A 17,609-nucleotide genomic window follows, 5' to 3' on the forward strand; every position below is an offset into this window, starting at 1 on the left:
ACTTTTAGGTGACAAATGGCGTGGATGTTCATACATATCTCCTTCATAGTAATTAATATAAGCACCTTTCAATTAAAAGAACATGGAAGTAGATAAGATTATTTTTTAATTCAATTTGGTCACGGTCTTGCCTAACTTCTTTGCTAGGATTTCATGATCCACCTCAAAAATATTAATAGTATTGAATGCATATAATATGCATTTGGATTTTGCTTTTTTGCCTCTACTAATAACATATAGTAGAATAGTAGAGCTATTTACTGATTTGATTTAGGTCACGGATTTTGCAAGAAAGATGACTATGAATCATATGATTCTATGCACTTTTTGTTAAGAACAAATAATAATTAGGTGTCATACGGAAGCTAGCAAAGCAAACCTTGAATGACCATGAGTAAGAAGACAAACGAGAAATATACCATAAGAGACACAAACATTTAACGTGGTTCGGTCAACTGACCTACGTCCACAAGAGGAGATGAGCAATCCACTATAAATATGAGAGTACAAATAATCGAGAGAAATAACCTCACACAATTCACTCGGAATAAAAAGAGGTTCACACAAGTGTTAACGTAAGACTTGTGTCTCACCGTTTCTCCCCCTACACAAAACTCTCAAAGCCCTTTAGGATTACATTGTGAATGCTACTAAGTTAGAAGGAATAAGCCTCTATTTATAGAGTCATTAACCTTTTCCTATAAGAAAAAGGACTAGCCAAATATGGAGACATTGTGTTTTCCTTTTAGGAAAAGAAAAACCTAATTATACTAGGAAAGTCAGGGCAAACACCTAACACTTTTTTTTTGTCCAATTTGGCAAAAACTTTCTTGATAGCTAGGAAGTTATAACAATTTTGAGTTTTATACTTTTTTGGATAGGAATAGTATACAAGTGGTATTTAGTGTTGTTACTTGTTCCTCTCTCTTTCACTTGGAAATACCACTTGTAAATAATTCAAGGAGCTAGCGTGACAGGTATAGGTACTACTATAAGGATACTAAAGAAACAAGAACAATAATTACTAATTCATCAGTTTTAGTCATTTTCTTGCCATTAAACACCAAAAATGTTTTTTTCTTGGAAAAAGTTGCTGATTGATGGATGGGTTGGGATTATATTAAGATGCATATTGGGTTATGTTTGCTTCATTCCTAGTTGCTATTTATGGACTCCACATTTTATTGGCCCAAAAAGATTATAATTGGCAATCTAGAATTTTCTAGAAAAAATCACATATGTCTAGTTGAAACTGGTTTACTATCTAATTTTATTAATTCGAACATAATTATACGTTGCTCTCATCTTCCACTATGTTCAATTAAAATTTAAATGTGCTAGTTTCAGCCATTGATTCGATTTTTCAGATGACTATTTAGCTTTGAACAAATTGAGATTTTGGATCGTAAATAATATACGTGTTTTGTGATTATGAGAGAGAAATAAATTGTATTTAAGATTGAGTGAATCGTAGAAGTTTGAACGAATGATTGCAAGAAATTAAGAAATGAATTATCAAAAATTCTGATATTCCTAAACTACTGGAATAATAAATAATTAAGGATAGAAATATGAATATGAAGGAAAAGCTGAGATAATTATCATAATCTTTCAATCAACCGACATAACCCAATATCCGCTCAAAGAATATCTATCATTGGGCCGTCTAATCTTCGGCCTCTTTGTGGTTTAGCCCATGACCCACCAAATAACTGACTCATAAACATTATGTGAGTTCACAACAAAATTCTAAATCTAATTTTAATATATATCAATCATTTATTCTTTCTCTTCTTGTTCTGATCATATTATTCATCTTTAACCTTTGTTTGATTCTTTTGTAACAACTCACCCTACTGCCGTTTGCCGGCATTTCTTGTTCTCATTGGTGAGAATTTTATTTACACATCTTTAATTTGTTCTTATTCTTGAGCTCCTCATATATATAATAGCAGGTAGAACTAGTTATGAAAATCATACACATAAAAATAGCTATACTTTTGAGATACAAAGATGGCCAAGCCAAATGATAGAGTTTTGTCTTTCATGTTGATCCTTACACTTCTTCCCTTCATTACTTTGGTTGAAAGCAAATTTACTATTCATGGTAACATTTGAATTTCTCACTCAGTTTCATCTCTATGGACCTATATTCACAAAAATTGGCTCACATATATATTGTTGTAGGTAAATTGAAGTAATTGTTTGTTATTATTAGGTAAGTTGAGAAAAATAAATAAATAAATTATTTTAATAGATATGACTTGTTTGAATACGTACAACTTTCTGAAATTGTGATGTTTAACTTGCGTTACTTTGACTAATTTTATGAGATGCATATTATCAGCACATATATCAAGTAATTCTAGGTTTTTTAGTTTTCAATTTCTTCATTGACCATTAAGTCATACTTTTGAGTGTCAGAGCAATTGCTATTTTGGATTATTATGTTTTTCCAATACAAAATTGTGCACGTACTTGTTTCAAATTTTGAATTCATCTTTAACCAACCTATTTTATTGAAACAGAGGGTTCGAGTCCAAGTCCAAGTCCAAGTCCAATAAGTGAAATAGAATGTTCGAAGGTGGTGAATGTGAAGAATGGAGACACATGCTTCGATGTTTCTAAGACATTTGGTTTGGGTAGTGATGTTTTCAATGCTATTAATCCAAACCTCAACTGCACTGCTCTTTTTGTGGGTCAATGGCTTTGCGTTGATGGCACCTTGTCTTAAAATTATCACACCAAAAAAATTTGGATGTTTAATTAGGCTTTTTCTCAAGTAAAATGAAGTTATTATGGTTGGTTTAATTTGTTGTATCCATCAATGTTATGAATTTTCCTATTGTTGGAATTAATTCTCAAGTGGCACTATTGATTTGGACTTTCGTGTCTTACTACAATTAATTGCCTTTCTCTCTATAGATAGCAACAATTGGTTGGATTTTACATATGATACAAACAATTTAAAGATACTTTTATGTGAACAATGAAGAAATTCTTTTCAATTAAAAGCATTGATAGAGTAATTAAATGCTTAGACCAACTGTACTCTCACCATCCCATATTAGTCGTAAATTTTCCCCTTTACACTCCCCTAAGCAATCATAAATAAGAGAAGTATTTTTACTAATTTATCATTTAATTTTTTTTTAATACACTTTATTTATGTGTCTTATTTATTAATACCAAGATTAATAATGGATGAACTTTTTCGAAACTTACAATATTAATACTTAATTTTAAAGGCAAATAATTTTTTTTTATTAATTCTATTTTGATTTTATAAATTAATAAGTAATTTGAAACAAATATTTTTAGTAATGTGAACAAATAATATAAAACGGGAGAGTATATCTTATTGTAATTTCTTGTTACTACTTTGGAAGGTGCAATTGGACTGAATTCCCATATCACCCACTTAGATCCTTTGAGGACACGGAAAACAGATAAATAAAACTGTCTTAAGCTCCTAATCTCCCATACCCGTCCATAGACATTTCATCCCTTTTCAAGAGGTATAGAGAACAGATTCGGAATTCACAATTTAGAGTTGGTGGATTCAAAATAAGTATGATTTTATTGTAAAATATACATTCATTTATTTCGCATATGTACATATAGTTCGAGCTGAAAGCACTAGGTTCAGTTGAACCAACAAAATGCGCCCTAGCTAGATTCACAAAATTATAGATGGACCATTAAAAATCAGAGCTAAATGGTTGATTTGTCTAGCCACCTACCACCCGAAGCTGAATCTGCTCCTATCATCTACCATGGAAGTGTCCACTTCCGTTAGATGTAAAAGCGCTTGATCAATGAGCTATTACACACTCTTTAACCCTCGAGATTCTAGCTATCGTGTCCAGCAATTAAGAAACATAACTTGTTGAAGAGACTCATCCACATGTAATTTCCTCTTCCCTTCTTCTCCCCCCTGCAGATTATTACTACTTCCAAATGGTAATCTTGGATTTTCTATTCTACAAAGTGGTAGAAACCTAGATGTATACTTGGAAGAATGATCAATTTGTCCTTCAACCATAGCTACACTAGCTGCCATACAAACTCTACTTAGATAAATGCTACTCATATTGTTAATTTTGCTAGTAATTTTTTTTTCCTCCCTCACCAAGAATGAAATATTATTAATTGGGTAGATAAGATTTGTGCACGGGTGCAGTTATATATATAAATTAAGGGAGCTGTATCCGTTGGCGTAGTGCAGTGGTTTTGGGTACAATAGAAAACACATAAAGTAATGGGTAACCATTGTTTCAAGAATTTTTCTATTGGCTCAATTATGTAACGTTTTTGACACCGCTCTACCTGCTGCATGCATATTTTCTTAGCCATTATGCATGGGGAATGTATCAGCAATTTTGTCTTCTACTGTGGTATATGTTTATATTAAATTATATTATTTTTTAGCAAAGATTTGAAATATGATTAGGTTCCTTAGCTATAGTTTGCTTAATTACGTTTCATAGCTATAGTTTCAATTGTATATTCGCCTCCAAATATATTCGTTTCCATATTTAATTTAAAAATTGTATATTTGCTTTCAGATTTGTATATGAATCTCCAAATTTGTATAATAACAAAAATAATTATACCCAATCCTCGGGCTTTATTTGTAAAGTCTCTATTCATTGGTGACCAAAGCCCAAAGATCTATGAATTAACCCATAAAGGTAATTCAGTGGTATACCATATGTATATGTATTTTAGAACTCCTTCTAACAACTTATGCATTTTGTTATCATTTCCAATTGGATGATCCATTAATCCTTTACTTATTGATGTAAAATGATTTTTCAGTCAATAGAAAATTCTTTCAATTTAATAAAAAAGATTCTCATATTTCCACAATTTAAGTAGATGCGAGATGTAGAAATTCTCTTTTCGGAGGCTTTCATTAAATTGTAGTCAATTTGCGTAATTGATTGAAACTATATCCTTATAACGTAATATAATGATAATATTTGTCAATCCACATAATTTTCCCTAATTTTTATCATGTTAAATCATAAATTAAGGTGAAAATATATAGTATTTAACTATAATTTAGTGATAAAATTATGTGTTATTTATTGAGTTGGCATTAACATGAGTGTGGATAAGTTTTTATCAAAAATACCCTAAAATTCCCATGCCCCAAAATATGAAGGAACCTTTCCCCCCTCCCCCACCGAATAAATACGTATTTATAGCCTATTTGAATTGATTTATTTTTAAGCAGTTTATAAGTTGAAAACAACTTATAAGTCAAAAAAAAAAGTTGGCCCACTTTTTTTTAACTTATAAATAGTTTTCAACGTATAAACTGCTTAAAATAAGTCCATCCAAATAAATCTAACTATTTATTGGAATTTAATTTAAGTACAAAATGACTTTAAGTTGACCATTCAAATGCTCAAAAAAAGCTAAAAACGGCTTATAAGCCAATCCAAACAAAAATAAAACCTTGGATTGGTCAGTAGGCCACAACAATTCAGCAACACGTCTTGTAATTGACGTACCTTGTCTTTATTTTGAAAATTTTACTCGACACATAATTTTAAAAAATAGAAAATTTTGTAATGGTTTAAAACTATTTTTAAAATAAATAATTTTTTAAATAATAAAAGACGTATATTTTTGTGGACTTTTTGCCGAATAACAGGACCAATGTGGGTAAAATGTTAATAATGTCATCAAGTAGATTTCAAATAAAAAATGTATTATTTTTTTAAATTGACTAAAATAAATGTATCTTATAAATTAGGACAAAAAATAATAAATATGAAATTGCCCCTTTGTACTAACCCCTCGTTAGGCTGGTAAAGGAGAAAAAAAGTGCAGGGATAGTTTCATAAATTAAAAACCCCTTGAGATTTAACTGTATAGAGTTTAACTGTATACATCACATCTGTCCCCTCTGATTTTCAAATATTGCACCAGTCTTTTTTCCACAGAGATGATAAGGATTATGATTTAGGCATAACATGAGCTAGAGGCCGTTTGAATTGAAGCTCCTTTTTAGTTTTTGAACGTGTTTGTCTAATGTTAATTTTAAGCCATAAAGTTTTTAAAGTCAGTCAAAAATGAAAAGTTAGGATTCCTAACTTTTTTTTTCCTAAGTGCTTAAAGTCATTTTCTTTGATCATGGAAATTGTTTTTATATTCCTTATATTTTAACTAAATTTCCAAATTACCTTTTTTATTCTTTTAACCCTAAAATTCACATCATTTTCTTCATTTAAGCACTTTTATCCAAACACTCAACTGCTTATTTATAAAAATAACTTTCAGCACTTCAAAATTCTAAAAGCACTTCATACATTAAAAGTTATTTTTTTAAGCCAATCCAAACGGGCTCCTAGTTATATTAGGAGATTAATAACCATTTCTTATTTTCTACTGCATTCCAGTTTGGGTTCTCTTTAATTGTAATACCAGTTGACTGGTAACATTTTTAAATGTTTTTTTAATTATTTTTACAATTTTTAAAACTTCATGTTAAGTTAACGCCTTTATCTTAAAACATTGAAATAATAATTTTCCATCAACTTAATTGTTCTGGATTTTAATATATATTTCTACTATCAATCATTGTTTTGGTATAATATACGATTCAGTTGATGCTTGAACCCTTTATCCAATCAAACAATCATAATATAAAAAGGGACAGATTATTGTATTTATTATTAATGACAAGAGCAGTTGGCAACTTTAAGGTCCCCATATTGGACTTAAATTTGCCCACAGTATTTTAGTGGTCTCATAATTTTTTTGTGGATAACCCTAAATTTAAGTGCTATACCCCCCCCCCCCCCCCATTTTATTAAGTCACCAGTTTCTTTATTTGCTCCTCTGTTTCCCGGTTGAATTTATATTTTGAATAATTAGATGATTCGTTTGACAGAAAATACATTTTGTCACTAGTTTTCTTCTCACTTTCATGTATGCCTATTGTCTGAATTTTATGAATATTCAAAAATGTGCAGTTAAATTAGGAGTAGATCATAAAATTAAGGTCCTTTAAACCGAAAATCTTCTCATTACTTAAAGGAATGACATCTATATACAGCTTTGTGGCTACGCCAAGTCACTGTGATTGGACATTGAAACTCTCTCCTGTGAATGTTATACTAATGTGTTTAGTATCACACACCAGTAACATAATATCTCTTACAACAACCAATTAAACACAACAATCAGACTGGTATCTTTTCCAACCAAAGCTAAAGATCTCGAAACAAGACCTGTAAATTATACAGAATCTACGACGCCTTCAACTTGCTGCCGAGCTAGGTATCTCTCTCTTCTTTCCTTCTATAAAGCACAAACAAGGAGGAAAAAACAGGATTATGAAACATGAAAGTGTGGGAAAAGGAATTACAAGATTCTAATTGTAAGTTGAAATATAGCTTACCCATTCATCTATGACGAGCCCTTCACCAATAATCTTTGGACCTGTATCTTCCGCAGGCTTCTTGCGTTCCTCAAGAGCAGCGTCTGCCTCCGCCAGCTGGCGCTTCAATTTTTCCAAAGTCTTCACAAGACAAAATGAACAAAGACTTGTGAGATGGTTTTTTTCTGTGTCTAATTTCCTAACCCACAACCCGTGTATTAGGATGCTCATTCATATTCTGAAGTAAAAAAACAACAAAAAGTTGGCATCATGACATGGTCGGCCATGATGTATACTTACTGGGCTAGGACGTTCCACATCGAGAAAGATAACTCGCAGAATTTGCTCTATAGCTACTTGGTCCTTTTGCTCATCAAACTAAGAAGAACATAGAGGCGATGATTAGAGATAATTTGAACAGGTTTCCCCTAAAGCTATGCAGATTCCAACATAATTAAAAAATGCATCTTTCAGCATGGATGAAAACATCTTTGCTGAAATGTAATGACTATGCAGTTTATCACAGAACAAATTGTGGTGGTATAATTCACCACATTATCATTGAAAAGAACGCCGACTGTGGGAGAACCCAATTTTCTTTGACAGATAAATCAGAAGTATGCTTTACCATTAAAAAGTGATAATTGAAGCCCCCATCCCACCCCCCACCCCCTCACCACACTCCACCAAAAAAAAAACAGTAGACTGAATGTAATAGGAGTTTAGGACAAACTAAAAGCGAGGCTCTTTTATCACAGAAACTAGAAGCTAAAAAGGAGAGGAACTTCCTTGCAGAGAAGTAATCTACTAACCAGCTCAGGTACATAGTCCATCGGTCCTTTCACCTTGAGGCTCATGATCTTGAACTTTGCTTTGCTTTTCTGGTCCATTGGTTTTTCATTATTTTCCGGATGCTCTACAAATTTGAATACTATGACATTGACACAACGTCAGAATGAAATACTTGTACAATGTAATTATTCAATTGCAGCATGACAATTATATCTTGTATATAAGGGTGTTCACAAGAAGAACGTGAAAGGACATAAATCAAGAGTGATGAATATTACCAGTTGCAATGATGCTCTCACCAGGGGAGAGAATTGCTCCGGGAGGACGCATGAAACAGCTTTTGGGTACAGTTGTTTGGAACTAAATGCACAATAGGCAAGCAGCACCAACCATGTAAACACAACAATGCATATAAAATAAATGTCAAGATATTCTCAAAAAAGTTTCTACCTAAAAATAATAAAGACAGGCTAGGTGAGTTCCAATGTATGGAAAAGAGACAAAAAAATCATGAGTACCTTGAAAGCTACGTGAGACTTGCTAGAGTTTTTTATCTTGATAGCACTTCGAACTTGCTTACCAGGTTCATCTGGCAAACCAAAAGAGACATGAAATAAAATGAGAAACGTGTGCAAGAAGAACAGAGAAAAGGGAAACTTTAATTATTAAGAACCGAAGACAGCCAACATCAGGTGATATTCCAGCATAACTGAAGTAGAGAATAATTGAAAAAAGGTAAAACTCGGAAGCAGACCCTTTCAAGCACAAGTGTCAAGAAGTTCATACAACCTTGTTGATCAGTAGAAGGTGCATTTACAAAAGATCCAGATGCATAAAACAACTACACTAACCACTAACTTGTAAAGCCATGGGATCAGATACAAAGAATTCAAAGACCTCCAACTAGAACCCCAATGACCTTTCTCAAGAAAATACTGTATTCAACAAGTCATATTCTTGAAAAACCAGACTACATCAAGAGAAGAGTATACTGAGCAAATAACTATGATATGACTACCAAAACAGATTCAACTATTTAGGAGACAACTAGAGTATGTTAGTTATTCCAATCAAACTTCTAGGTCTGGTATTTTATCCTCTTGTCCGAGATAGGCAACATGCTTTATCAGAAGAGGTTCTAGAAATTTGTTTATGCTATCTTAGGTGTACATAACTATATCAAACACATGTGTTAATACATACTTTACTCGAGCACAATCATTCACCGCAGATATAATGGATTTAGAGCATTAGCTTTACATTTTACAATCACTAACCTAATTTCACAAGAATCGAAAGATGTTACAGTTTTTTTTGATAGGTTGCAAGAGTCAAACAATGTAAAAGTAAAAAGACTTCCACATAAGAAAAGGAAAGAGTAAACCATGTAATGTTGCATAGCACTCACTGAGTGAGATTCATTAATTAAGGATGATATACTAAATTATTTTCTGGACAGTGGCTTTGGGAATTTGACCTCACTGATATGACATACACCGAGGAGGGGAGAGGATCCTAACATATAAAGAAAAAGCATATGGCAAGTGATCAATGAAATCTGTAGTTGTACTCCCTCGGTTTCAATTTATGTTTTACTTTTTTTTAGTCTGTTTCATAAAAAATGTCACTTTCTATATAGTAAGTAGCTCTTTAATTCCTACATACCACATGACACGGTTAAGACTACCAGATTCAAAGGATATTTTGGTGCATTATGCACATCTTTAGTTTAAGAGAGATTCAAAAATCTCCCCTGCTTTCTTAAATTTCATGTCTAATCAAATTAAGACGTATAAAATGAAAGGATGAAGTATCATTTTGCTGATATTCACTGCAACAATTTTCAAGTGTAGTTGCGTAGTATGACAAATAATTTCACATATTATGACTCCTATCAATTAAATTGAAAACATATGGAACATACTTCAGAAGAAATAAACATTTGCTTACACAGTAAATTTGTGAACTACGCTTACTTAAAGATGTGATAACTTCTCTTGAACCCAAAAAAGGAAAGATAAAACTTGCAGAGATCCTAATGGAAAGCTATAGTTAAAGAGCACTTTTGTCAGTTATAACAATTCCTACACTGGTCATTTGCATATGTCCTGATATCTTTACCTGCTTTCCACTAACGACCTACTAGCGTTAGTTTTACATTGTTTACTTTACAGTCATCAAACTAACCCAGTCCCTTAATTTATTACTATATGTACTGCAATAAGGTAGAAATTAAGTTGTGGAGGTAGATTTTTCATCTAAACCTTTCCGGCTTCACATTAGACATTAGATGGTCTGTTTGGAATGGCCGAAAAAATTCTTCGTAAATCTTTTCCTTCACATGAAAATTGCTTCACTGATCAAACTTTAGGAATTTTTATGGAGTTTTGAACTGTCAGAGTTCAAACTTCAACATTTTTTCATAGAGTTTAACGTATCAAACTTTAGAATCTTTTCATGGATTTTTAAACGGCCACAGTTCAAGCTTTAATTGAGAGGTCATCATAACACACAGCCGTCTGTTCGAAAAATAAAAGGCCCAGGTTAGCTGGCCTTTCCCATATGAAGTCGGCTCAACATTTTGTTTCCCTTTACTGTCCAGCATCACTACTAAACTGGTACTGTTTAGAAACTTGACCAAAAATTTTAAACACTTTATTGCAAGATGCCAAGATCTAAAATTAGCATTATCATATAATGCATCACTATGGCCCAACCTATAAACTTAGTGACCTAATCAATGATGAATGACATAGTTATACTCCCTTCATTTCATATTAGTTGGTCCCTATTGAGTTGACACCCACATTAAAAAAGCTCTAATTAAGTGTGTATTTTACTAAACTGTTAATGATGCTTTGAAATTTTAAATTTGACCACTAATACTTTATGTAATTATTTAATAGTAAGGTTAGTATGGAAAAAAGTAGAATAAATTTGCCAAAATAGACGAGTAAATTGAAATGGACAGCTACCAATCAAAGCTAGTTTTAACAAAGTAGTTCCACAAACACTAATTTCAACCAAATATCAACTCAATTCAATGAGATTGCAGAAAATTCAAAAAGAGGAAGCAAAAAGAAGGAGAGAGAATAGAGTCTTACAAGGAAAATAGAGCTTATTGGAAGGATCAAGTTTCAACCGACGGCGTGCAGGAAGCAAAGACCTGGCTACTGAAGAAACGGAGCTGGAACTGTTGCTACGAGGAACCGATCCATCATCCAGAGAAGTATTTCCGAGAGATTGATGCTGTTGACTGCGGTAATGAAGAGTATTATGCGAAGAAGAACGCGAAGTCGTAGTTGACTGTGCGTTTCGAAAAGGGAGCTTGAACAGTCCCCAAACTTTACCGTCCTTCTCGTCGGCGATCACCATCAGATGCCGGAAGCTAAGGAATTTACGCCGGAAAATCGGAGATTTCAGAACGACGTCGTGCTGTCTCCTTTTTGACAGCGTGTTGACAAGACTTTTTAGAACAGCAGGGAGTTGAATATTGGAAATGCAACGGCCAAGTTGAGAAAGTCTGTGGGGGGTTTTACTTTTATATATAGTTTTATTTTTGTTTTTTCTTTTTTTTAAAAAAAATATATCTGTATTTATAACTGGTAGAATTTAACTTATACACCACGCTGCATTTTAGTCTTCTTTTTTTTTGGTGATGCATGTTAGAGGTCGTTTGGATTGACTTATAAGTTATTTATAATATTTGGTTGATTAATTTTAGTGCTTAAAATAAATATCAATAAATAGTTAGATTTATTTGGATGAACTTATTTTAAACAGTTTATAAGTTGTATTCAACTTATAAGTCAAAAAAAATAAATTGGCATGTACCTATTTTTTTAAAAAAACTTATAAGCAGTTTTCAACTTATAAACTGCTTAAAAATAAGTCAATTCAAACCGGCTATATTAGTCTACTATTTCTAGTTGAAAACAGTGTGTACATATATAGTTTTGAATTTAATCATAATTAATGATAAAAGTTTATGACCCTCCACCTCAAAATATATGGCGCATAGTTTGATTGAGCATCAACCTTTTAAAAGAAATGAATATATTTTAAATATCATCTTCAGTATATTATAATATTTGTATGAATGTAAAATTTTGATATTTATAATTTTAAATGTGTCGTAACACTTGCAAAACAACAAAAGATTGTTAGTAAAGATAAAATAATAAGTTTAAATTAAATTTTCTTTAAATTTAGAATTATATTATTCTTTTTAAAAAAAAATGGAGTAATTAATATCAAAATACTGTCAATCTTTTTGGAATAGAGGAAGGAATTTCTTAATTATATTTTAAGAAAATAGTTAGATCGCCTATGAACTTCTCTTTTTTACGTTTATTAGAGTAGAATTATTTATTAATTTTTAGGAGTTTTGTAGGAAAAATAAATATTTAACGTAAACTAATTAGAATTTCGACAACCAAAGGATGTGGTGGAGATGATGTGCAGTAAATAAGATTGCTTCTATTTTAATCAGAGATTTCAGATTCAAGTTTTGGATATGAATTTTTTTTTTGATAGATAATAATAGCACTAACCCAAATAGGCCATCCCAATGAATTCATATTAATCAATCGAATTCCAATACAAATACCTAACATCGAATTAAAAGAACAAACATGAACTAATTAGGAAAAGAATTAGCACTTGATTTAGTTTCTATAGTTTATAGTTGATGATCTACTTCTCCCCCCACCCCACCCCCCACGCCTTTTTTCTTCTTTCCCCCTCTTTTCATCTTTCCTTTAAATACTTCTCTCATTTCTTCAGTTATATAATTAAATCATGGGTTATGTTGTCGCCTGTCGGGTAGAACCACTTTTGTCCTTTAGGGCATGATTGGCGGGAGCACAAAACTACGACGTCGTAGGAGAAGGGTCCACGTCAGCATCGACGTGAGCATTTCAAAATTTAAAACAATGGCGTCTTTGGGTTTACTTATAACAACCACCACCATATATTCGATATAACTCTATAAGTGGGGCCACAGAATAGTGTACAACTTCTAATTTGTGAGTTGTGAAAATAACGATATTATTTTTAATCGACTCTTGATTCAATTAATAAAATATCTCAAAATCAAGCGTGTAAAGAAAAATTATAACGTTAAATAATATGTTAGTCGAAAAAAAGAAAGCAATAAGAAATAATAAAATTGAAGACAGAGATATAGTAATGGTACTGTTTACATGGTTACCAAAAAAAAATTGAAGATAAAATAGTACTATTAACAAGACAAATAAAAAGAATTAAAACACAGGACTATGTCTACTATCATTTTACCTTAATTATCTACCTTTATTGTCTTCTATTTATATTTTAAGGTCATGTCATCTTCTTGTTAACTTATATATTAGGGGAAAATTAGCATGAAAAGTCTGACTTTGAATGGCGAGAAAAGATTTTCTTTTGTCAAGTGGACGTTACTATGTTTTAGTCAAGTAAGTGCGCTCAATTAGTTGGATTGATTAGGTTTTTAATTACTCTGTCCGATCCACATTAATTATTTTTAATACCATTAAAAAAATGATTTAATCATCTTAATAATAAGAGTATTTGTCTAGATTATCATATATATTATTCTTTTATGTCGAATACTTTACAATATTATTTTGCTAAAACACCAAATATTCTGAAATAAATTCAATTAGCCTAAATGACTACTAATTTATATATTTTTTTTCTCTCTTTCCAAACTTTTGACATTTTCTATTTATTAAGATTCAAAGTTAAGTGAAAAGTTTTTCCCGTTAAGTGGATATTACTATTCATTCTCGTTAGTGGATTAAGTAAATGGAATTTGATTAGTGTATTAGGTTTCATATATTCAAATTAAGTTGACTAATTCCATTACCATCTTCATATCAGAAATAATGCTTGGTGTAATATTAAACATTTAGATTTAACTGTTTACTTTCCGCCAAAAGTAATACTCCATTGAATTTCGTTTAATTCTGTAAATGGCTTAAATTAATTAATCGTTATCAGTAAACGAAAAGGCCAACAAATTATAATTGGTCGGAATAATATGAAAATGTAATTAATTCAGTCCAAGAAGAAGAAGACGAATGTTAACTATATATTCAAAATTCTGCAGCTTAGACTAGCACAAATGCTTGTTTAATTTTTGTATAAACTATTTCTATACATGTGTCTTCTTTCATTTCCCTTTTTAATGATCATTAATCCAATTTCAAATGACTTATTCTCTTCAATAATTTTAGGATTGCATCTGGTCATTGGAACTTTTTGTCAAGATTAATGAAGAATGTGGACAAGTTGGCTGAAGAATTATTCTCATTTTTAATATCCCCGTAATTCCCTTACAGGCCTAATCTAAATAATTAAAGTTGATATTAAGGAAAATATTTTTTGAATGTACTTTTTTTATTAGTTAAAATTGTCTTAACACAATAATTTACGACGTGAAAATTTGTGAACACAATCCCATAATTTTGAAACCAGAGCTTAAGTTAGTAAATTGGGCAATGAGAATAATATTAATCATGTTATCAGGCTGAAATGTTTCTAATGTCTATTTCTTGGCAAGTCTTGTGACTCAATATATATATATATATATATATATATATATATATATATATATATATATATATATATATATCTTATTCACATCCCATTCATTCTAGGGGCCTAGCAAGGCAATGGTTAATGATTTATATAAGGACAACATCTTAGGGGCTAAAATGCCATGCAAAGACTTTTTTTTTAATCACTGATCAGTTGGTCAATTATATTAAGTATCTAACGAGGCTTATTAAGCAAAGAAAAGTAAAAAAAAATAAAAATGTAATATACATGATTTCACAAGTGTAAGTAAATGTGATCTTTTATCTTTATCTATACATTTATATATTTTTGATATCTAATTTCATTTGAACTCTTCTTTCACAAATAATTACTTTATGTTTTACATATTTAGTACATTCTTTCGTACTGACGTCCCTAGAGCGGAATACTGCATTTCATGCTACAAGAGCAGATACTTCGGATAGTATAGATCTCCCAGTAAAAGCACGGAATACTCAATTGTTGTTGGTGAGCTCCATATTGATTTAGGATTGTGGTGAGTCCTTGATATACATTTTGCTATTGTATAGTAATTAGGGTAAGATGAGGCCCTGCTCCAACCTAAACTAAGTTTGTCAATTTGGTAAAGACTTAGTAAAATATAGTTGTATCTCGTCTCTGATCTTAATAATTGTCGCCTCAACAACCAAATCATGTATACAAGTTTTAGGCCTATCAACGTTGATCTTTTTATCAGAGCAACTTACCTGTACTTGTTAAAGCTTTATGGTCATCATAGTTATATGTATGGTAAACACATCTTATAAGTTAATAAAGACAATTAGGGCATCAGATGTTTGTTCGTCTCAATGAGATTTGTCATTTGAGATATGAAAAAAGTGATAGTATTATCTTTCAAACCAATGAAAATACTCTTTTTTAAATGAAATTCACAAAAAACAAAATTGAAATATCGTTCCTCGACCAGATGGAGACCAACGAGCTATTTTTTAAATTTTGTGTCTTTCTTTTCTTTATTATTTGTGTTTTTTAATTTTATCTTTTTTTACAATAAAGAGGTTAGAGTACAAATTATACAAGAAATAAAATTGAATTAGAAACGTTTATCACAGGAGAATACGTGAGGGTGAAAAACTCAACAAACCTGATAAATTTTGGGAAAACTATATAAAATGGACCTTTAAACAAATTATTTACCACTTCATATCTCACTTCAAAATAATTCCCTTCGGTACCCATTCGATCCAAATTAATTACCCTTGTATCCAATCTAATTATTTTTAAATTCGCACGCTGACGTCAGCACTCATCCTACATGATACCAATAGGGTATCAATATACCGACACAGTATCACAGAAGATTAAGCTCAGTCCTATATGATATCGATATGGTATCAACATACCGATGGAATACCACAAAGAATATATTTATTAATTAGTTTAATAAATAAGATTGTAATTTTAATAATTTTCTCTTAATTGTTTTATTTTTATTTCTTAAAAAAAGAGCTCAATCCTATATGATACTAATAAGGTATCAATATATTGTTATGATATCGTTGAAGATTTTAAAAGTGCCTCATTAAGGATTTTCAATATCATGATAATATACGAATATACTGTGATAGTATCATTCATGTAATATTGAATGACTTAGGAAAACCTTTACGATATCATCACAATATATATATATATATACACACATACTATGAGGGCATCATTCAACATTTGTATAAAACGATCCTTAATATGCTAGTATATGATGGTTTCATGGAGATGTAGCTGAAGGATTGAAATAGACATCAATGATACCATGATAATATATAAATATATTGTGGTGGTATTATTAAGGACTGAAACAGCCTCAATGATATTATGTCAGTATATTGATACTACGATAATATTTTGGTCTCGAATCTCATGCTTCAAGAATATAAATTGTAAAAACATATTTATATGTAATTATTTTACTTTTATGAGGCATGAGCTTAGTTTTCCCATTAATTTTCAGTCTCTTTGTGCGGCGAAAGTTGAGCTACATATGTGGATGTGTATCTTGATAATATTGGGCTACTGGTTGGTCCAGAACAACAACATCAACAACAACCCAGTGAAATCCCACAATGTGGAGTCTGGGAGGGTAAAGTGTACGCAGACTTTACTCCTACCAAGGTAGGATGACTGTTTTCGGGAGACCCTCGGCTCAATAAAAGCATTAAAAGCATTAAAAGAGGTTATATAATGTTACGAAGTTACGAAGTTCAAAGTGATAAGGTAAAGCAAATAAGGGCCCCCATATCCTTCAATTTCTCTCTCGTTTCCAGGGCACTAGCCGTGGTCAAACTTCTCCATCTGATCCTAGGTCGGTCATCCCCGATCCTCTTCTTCCTTGCCATCTTGATCCATAAATTCATCACCAAGAGTTTATGTCGGGTTGTAAGATTATCGATCGGAATGACGTTACAGTCTTTGCACAAACCTTTATCATTCTTCCTGAGGAGTAGAAAATCTATCTGGGTCTTAGCCACCGAACTACGGAAGGTTACCAAGTGGTCCTCCTTCTTTGGGAAACTCGAATTGGCTATCACCAGTCCAAAAGCTCTTGCTAAATTCAAAGGTGAAACTCCTCCTCCATTTTTGTCCCCGAAGCCAAAGCCTCTATGCACATCATCATACCCTCCCGAAATAGATCCGATGTACCTATTGAAATCCCTACCCACGAAAAGCTTCTCAGTAGGCGGTATGCCTCCCACTAATTCGTCCAAATCCTCCCAAAAGTGCTTCTTAACCTCCTCATCTAAGTCCATTTGCGGCGCATAAGCACTAATAATGTTCAATGTGATCCTTTCAATGACCA

The 17,609-nt window shown here is 31.7% G+C and overlaps 1 protein-coding gene across 1 annotated transcript; it reads right to left on the reverse strand.

The window, feature by feature from the left end:
* Positions 1-7,019: 7,019 nt before the first annotated feature.
* Positions 7,020-11,713, reverse strand: LOC129874645 (vesicle-associated protein 4-2). Its single transcript, XM_055949968.1, has 7 exons — positions 11,293-11,713; positions 8,707-8,777; positions 8,467-8,548; positions 8,209-8,327; positions 7,697-7,774; positions 7,418-7,537; positions 7,020-7,317 (listed from the first exon to the last, which is right to left on the reverse strand). Exons 1-7 carry the CDS (start codon positions 11,561-11,563, stop codon positions 7,255-7,257), a joined length of 804 nt encoding a protein of 267 aa, XP_055805943.1. The 5' UTR covers positions 11,564-11,713; the 3' UTR covers positions 7,020-7,254.
* Between the last annotated feature and the right edge of the window lie 5,896 nt (positions 11,714-17,609).

Source organism: Solanum dulcamara, chromosome 11 (assembly GCF_947179165.1).
Source record: "Solanum dulcamara chromosome 11, daSolDulc1.2, whole genome shotgun sequence".
Taxonomy (NCBI): domain Eukaryota; kingdom Viridiplantae; phylum Streptophyta; class Magnoliopsida; order Solanales; family Solanaceae; genus Solanum; species Solanum dulcamara.